The 6,000-nt window shown below is 43.4% G+C and overlaps 1 protein-coding gene across 3 annotated transcripts in view; it reads right to left on the minus strand.

The window, feature by feature from the left end:
* AGGF1 (angiogenic factor with G-patch and FHA domains 1) overlaps positions 1-5,152 on the minus strand; it is a 47,399-nt gene extending 42,247 nt beyond the window's left edge. For 2 of the 3 annotated variants that reach the window (XM_077867538.1, XM_077867517.1), the window contains exons 1-4: positions 4,934-5,151; positions 2,326-2,428; positions 914-1,116; positions 375-539 (exon numbers count right to left, since the gene is read on the minus strand). In XM_077867538.1, coding sequence (XP_077723664.1) covers positions 375-539; positions 914-1,116; positions 2,326-2,428; positions 4,934-5,134 — 672 coding nt within the window. In that variant the 5' untranslated portion in view covers positions 5,135-5,151. Of the gene's footprint in view, positions 1-374; positions 540-913; positions 1,117-2,325; positions 2,429-4,933 lie in introns of all 3 variants that reach the window. The other variant, XM_077867527.1, reaches the window with a different exon arrangement.
* Between the last annotated feature and the right edge of the window lie 848 nt (positions 5,153-6,000).

Raw genomic sequence — 6,000 nt, forward strand, 5'->3', positions numbered from 1 at the left:
TCAGGCCTAGAATTAACAGTGTCACTTCCTTACAAATTCTATGAAAAAACATTAGGTTCTTAAACACTTTACAACAATGCAGTTAACTGTCTGCTTTTATTAATAAATGCTCTAACATTTTTGTGTGTTACTTTACATATAGAAGGTTGATTTTTCTGAAGTACTAATCTAACAATCACAATTAACTTATTAAAAATTTAGAAGTGCAGCATCAAAAGCAATTTTATAACTCTCTACTCATGTCAAATAGCTTTGAATCAAATATAATTTTTCAATCCAGTTTCTTGCTTTTCTTACTTCAGCTTAGGGTTTAATACTTGGTATCAAGCAGCAAGTATACAACCATACAACATTAAACGGTCCAAGATACTTACAGAATCATAATAGAAACCAGTGCTGTGATCAAAATACAGTCCAGTGTTCTCATCATAACTAAATCCAGTCTGAGACACAGCAGCTTCTGCTGCAGCTCTCAAACTTTCAGCTAATGAAGAACCTTCTAAGGATGTATCTTCTGCTGCTAATACAGATGCTGACTCCTAGGTATGATACATTCATATCAAGTAAGTCAAAAACTTCATTTTATCACTTTAAAAGTTAAAAGAAGTAAAAACAATGAATAGACTGAAAGCATTTTAAATAATAAGACTTTAATTTTTGCAATGGAAAGAGATGGCTATCAATTACAGTTTGGTCCCCTTTAAAAAATAGTTACTAGAGTTTTAGTTAATTCAACTTTAACCCAGTTTGTTTTTTTTCTTAAACTGTAATATTCACTGCATCATTATACATAGAATGTTTATAATCTTTGTATATATCGTGATAGATTAAAGAAGAAGTCTATTTTTCTATATAACAACAACAAAAGACACGTTTTTGGGCATCAACAATTTCAGGTTAAGCATTTTATTACCTGGGAATTTGAGGCAAAATGGTCCTCTTCTGCACATTTAGCATGTTCTGTTATATCAGTACCAGTGTAAGCATCATTATCTATTTGTGACTGGTCTTCAGAGTTTAAAGTAGAAGCTTTGATATCCTGATCTTGCTGAACTGAGAGTTCAGTCACTTTATTTGGAAGACTAACATCCTTATAGTATGTCTGATAATAATAATCTGGAGCAAAAACAATTAGGGGATATCATATTAGAAAAATATATATGAAGAGGAGTTAATTCCCAACCACCAACACTGAACATAATACAGGACACGATGCAAACATATGGTATTTTTAAACTGTATACAATTTAACAGATTAAATGGACCGTGCAGATAAATCAGCAGAAGTATCTATCTTTGATTCTAATGTCACCTTCAATACCCTAGCTGTCAAACTAAAAAGTTTTTAAAAAGGTCGATTTGGGGGACACCTGGGTGACTTAGTTGGTTAAGTGTCTGCTTTCGGCTCAGGTCATAATCTCAGGGTCCTGAGATCAAGCCCCAAGTTGGGCTCCCTGCTCAGTGGGGAGTCTGCTTCTCCCTCTGCCTGCCGCAGTCCCTGCTTGTGCTCGCTCTCTTTGACAAATAAAATATTTTAAAAAGTAAATAAAAATAAAAAAGGTAGATTTGGATTTCCCCTAGCAAAAACAAAAAAAGAAAACAGGTGAATAGGTTGTGTGCTATCAATAAAAGAGTAACTCTTAACTTCTAATCATATACCATACTGTTGCATATGGAATGGAGTGGAAATGGAATGACAAATGGAAATAAAGATCAAGAGCTGATTTTTCTGTCAAATTTCTCTCATGATGCTGGCTTTAAAAAAATCATACAAATATGTAACGTTAATACTATTGCTGTGTTTAACAAATTAGTTAAATCACATACTAAATATAAGAAGGCAAAACTTAACGTAAAGATCATTTCCTGTGATCCCTATTTATTAGAACCCAGTTGCTCAATTACTTTGCCTCACAAGGCTACTGATGAGGTCATGGTTGTGAGCTCATCACTCCCGTAAGAGCCTAAGACACCGGCACTGAATGCAATGCTAAGTGGAACGCATCAACCAGAAAACACAGATGCCTGGTTACAAGGAAGGCAGATTCAAGTAGACGATTCACAGCATGGCAAACATTACTCAGTTATGTGCCACTGAAAACACATGAGCAATATAATATATTTACAGAATGACATTTCTGTCTTCCCACCAGAAGAGCATAGAGATTATCTGAAAATACCAAATCATATGAGAAGTCAACATTACAGTTCTCAGCTTTATCTACATGCATGTCTATTTTAAGTTTAAAGTAAATTTACGTTCACATCATCTCAACATGATGTGAACGTAATAGCAGTAAGGTATCTTCGCTATAAGCTGAATACCTGAGATTGACCAAGGAGGGTGGTTCTCTGTTTGTACTTCTACATCAGACTTCTTACTGTCTTCATTTCTCCCACAATGGAGTATTTTACTGAGCTCCTCTACCTAAAAGAAAACAAAGCTTTAGAAAAATATATCATATAGCTATCTAATAATATACACACCGTTCTCCTGAAATTATGACATTTTTCTTGGAGAAGTTTTAGAGAAGCACAAAAGGTGCTAGTTTCCTTTTCAGAAAAAATAAAAACACTATAATTAACTTTCTTTCATCTTTCATATTTGCAGAGGGAAATGTTTCTATTTTTATACTCTTGCTAAACCTCAAAATATTCCTTCCAAAAATCAGATGAACTAAAATAGGGCTCTGTGAACAGGATCCCTTATTTCTAACAGTAAGAATGTTTTTATACTAAAATTTTAATCAGCAGTTCTTCCTAAAGAATTAGTTTAAAAACCATTAATACCCATTCACCAGATTAAATTATCTAGCATCATTCAGTGTCCTCCACCTAGAATTAATTATTCACTTAAATATATTAATATTCACTTGTATGTTTTAATGCACTCTTTTTCCTTTAAACAGCAGATAGCAGTCTTATGACTAAACAACTGCAGCAGAAGGGAAGATAGGTCACTGTCTCAGAGGGGCATCTGTCCTCCCTGGGCCTCACTGAATGCCAGGGCCAGAGCAACACTGTGAAAACGCCCATAGCAGATGAGGAGCAATCCCATAAACACACACTTCACATTCAGAAAGAATCTCCGTGTGAGACGTCTACGATAGGCATGAAATTAACTAAAAAACAAGCTTTTAAATACTTAATGACACACAAAGCTTAAAAGGAGAAAGGTGATAAGACTGATTATACACCCATTATCTAGCACGTCATTAGTTACCAGATCCTATTAGCACCACTGCTGGAACTAGAGTGAAGCAAGCAAGGCATCCAGAGCAGAAAATTTATTTATTCATTTTTTAAAGATTTTATTTATTTATTCATGAGACACAACACAGAGAGAGGCAGAGACATAGGCAGAGGGAGAAGCAGGCTCCTCGAGGGGAGCCTGATGTGGACCCTGGGGTCATGACCTGAGCTCAAGGCAGACTCTCAACCACTGAGCTACCCGGGTGCCCCAGAGCACAAAATTTAAAGAGGACTCATTCTCAGCTCCATACAAGTACAGAGTCTGTACCAGAGAACGAGTACCCCTTACATTTTTTGCCCTGAGTTACTGACTGCCCTGCTCCAGTCCTGGCTCTAGCTACTACCACTATTACTATAAACTTGATAATTTATTTAGTATCTGCTACATGCTTGGCACCAAACTCAGTACTCTGGATAACCTCTCGTTAATTCTTCCAAACATGTTGCAGAATAGAGGCCCTAATCACTATTTTACATGAGAAACCCAAAGAGACAAAGTAATCTGCCCAAGGTTCAGAGTCTGAAACCTATACTACATTTTTCCATCAGCTCACCTTCAATTCTCAAGCCGACTTTACCACTTCAGATAAAACATTATTTAGTAATTTGAGATGACAGTTAACCAACCTCTACCCACCATCAGGAGAAGCTCACTAAGAGGGTAAAGAAGAGTCATTACTGTCACCAGTAGAGTCAAAGCTTTTTGTGCATTTCAATTTCCCATTAGACTACTATCAAATTCACACTAACAAAATGCTGGCTCTTCGAAGGCTAACAAAAACGTTCTTTTTTTAGATCTTGAGATTAAAAATTGAGAATCATAAAAGGGCTTTTTAAAAGGAATCTTACAGGAATCTTTTGCTCCCCTTCCGTCATGATAGTTTAACCCTCCGTGCGGTCTCCAGGGCAGTCCTCACGCATTTCTCTGCAAGAGCTCACAGTGTCTTCCGAAACGCCACATTAACAAGCTATCCAACAGACACCCTTCACTGCATCTCAGCAGTTATTTTCATAGATCGTTTGATAACCAGAAATAACAAAGGCTACCACTGTTTTAGCGCACAGTCTTCATGTGCAAATTTTAGCAAATATACCAACTATTACAATGGACTAGACAACAGTTTGCCACTAATAATTACATAGACACAACTTGTTGGGAGAGTGTAACTGTCCAACAAACGAAGCTGGAAAAATATATTATGTTCCTGGTTAGTGTCTCTAACAAAGACAATTCTGGCCTCCCAGTTTTCAGCAGAAAACTCAAGCTGGTGAACGCCCAGAAAAACCACCTCTGACACATGCACAGCGCTCAACAGTTTGTAAAACTAGACTGCTCGTTCGTGCCTAATCTGATTTAACCTCCGCGCGCGCGCGCGCGCGCGGTGCTAACATTGTCATTTTACGGCCAACTGAGGTTCTGGCTTCAAGTCCAGAGCTTTGACACACTCCAAAGGGATGGTGAAAAAAATAATATCCATGTTCCTAGAGCCACGGGAACGTCACCAGCGAGAGTGAAAACTAAGGTGACTCGGGTCGCGCCCCGCGGCAGCTCCTGCACTCCCCAAACCCAGGGCCCGGCCTCGGGCTGGCTGCAGAGGCACCTGCATCTCCTTGCAGGGCTCTCCAGAGCGGCTCGGGGCCCGCCCGGGAGCCCGCCCGGGAGCCCGCCGGCGCCGCGCACCTGGCTGCGGAGCTCCTGGTTGCTGCTCTCCGCGCTCTGGTACAGCCGCTCCGTGTGATGCAGCAGCTTCTCGATCTCCCGCACCTGCCGCTTGCAGCTCCGCAGCTCGCCTTCCAACTTCTCCACCTTCCGCCTCAGCTGGGCCAGCTCGGGCTCCGGGGACGGCGGGGACGGCGGCGACGGCGGGGCCTCGGAGGCCATGGGCCCGGCGCGGGCGGGGGCGCGGGCGGGGGCGGGGCCGGGGGCGCTCACTCGGAGCCGGCCGCCGGCGGGGCCTCAGGCCGCGAGAGCGCGCGGACGCGGAGGGTGGTCCTCGGGCCGGCCGGGCCGCAGCGGCCGCTGGCCATGACGCCTGGCGCTCCCCGCCCGCAGCGAGCGAGGGAAGAGGATGGGCGCAGCGCACCCCGCCAGATGCGGAAACGCGGAGATTTCCTGCCGGTACCTTCCCCCGGCGACCGACAGAGCTGGGGAAACGCCGCAGAAATGGTCGGCGCCGGGCAGCTGGGGCCAGACGCACTCGGAGGACCCCGGGCTGAGCCGGAAGCGGGCGCGCGGGCGGTGGGCGGGGCCGAGCCTGGAGGAAGCTACGGGTCCTGCGAAGGGCCCTGCGGCGCACGCGCGGCCTCCACCTGGGCGGGGCGCCTGCGCCCTGGAGTCCTTTCCGAAGCGGCTGCAAAGCGCTGCGGGCACCTGGAGGGTCGCTGCCTCTGGTCCCAGGTTTTTAACACTTGCCGACGTCGGGGAGCGCGAGTTTCCTCCTCCTCTAAGGTCCTTCCAGCTGCACTAAGAATCGAATTCGCATGAGACAGGCTAATAAGAAAAATTTAATTTAATAGGCATAGATATGAGGAAATCCACATAGACATGAAAATGTAGATAGGTACGATGAGCTCCGCGGGAGTAAAAACGAGGGAGGAGTCAGACTTCAGATGGGGGTGCACTTGCACGGAGCCTAGATGAGCGGTTAGGTGTTTGCCCCACCGCACAGATAAAACTCCTCTCTGTCAGTAAGCCTTATTCGGGAAGACCCCAGTTTGGATTATTCTGTGCGGTTAATGGAGGACAAA

This window comes from Canis aureus, chromosome 2 (assembly GCF_053574225.1).
Source record: "Canis aureus isolate CA01 chromosome 2, VMU_Caureus_v.1.0, whole genome shotgun sequence".
NCBI lineage: Eukaryota > Metazoa > Chordata > Mammalia > Carnivora > Canidae > Canis > Canis aureus.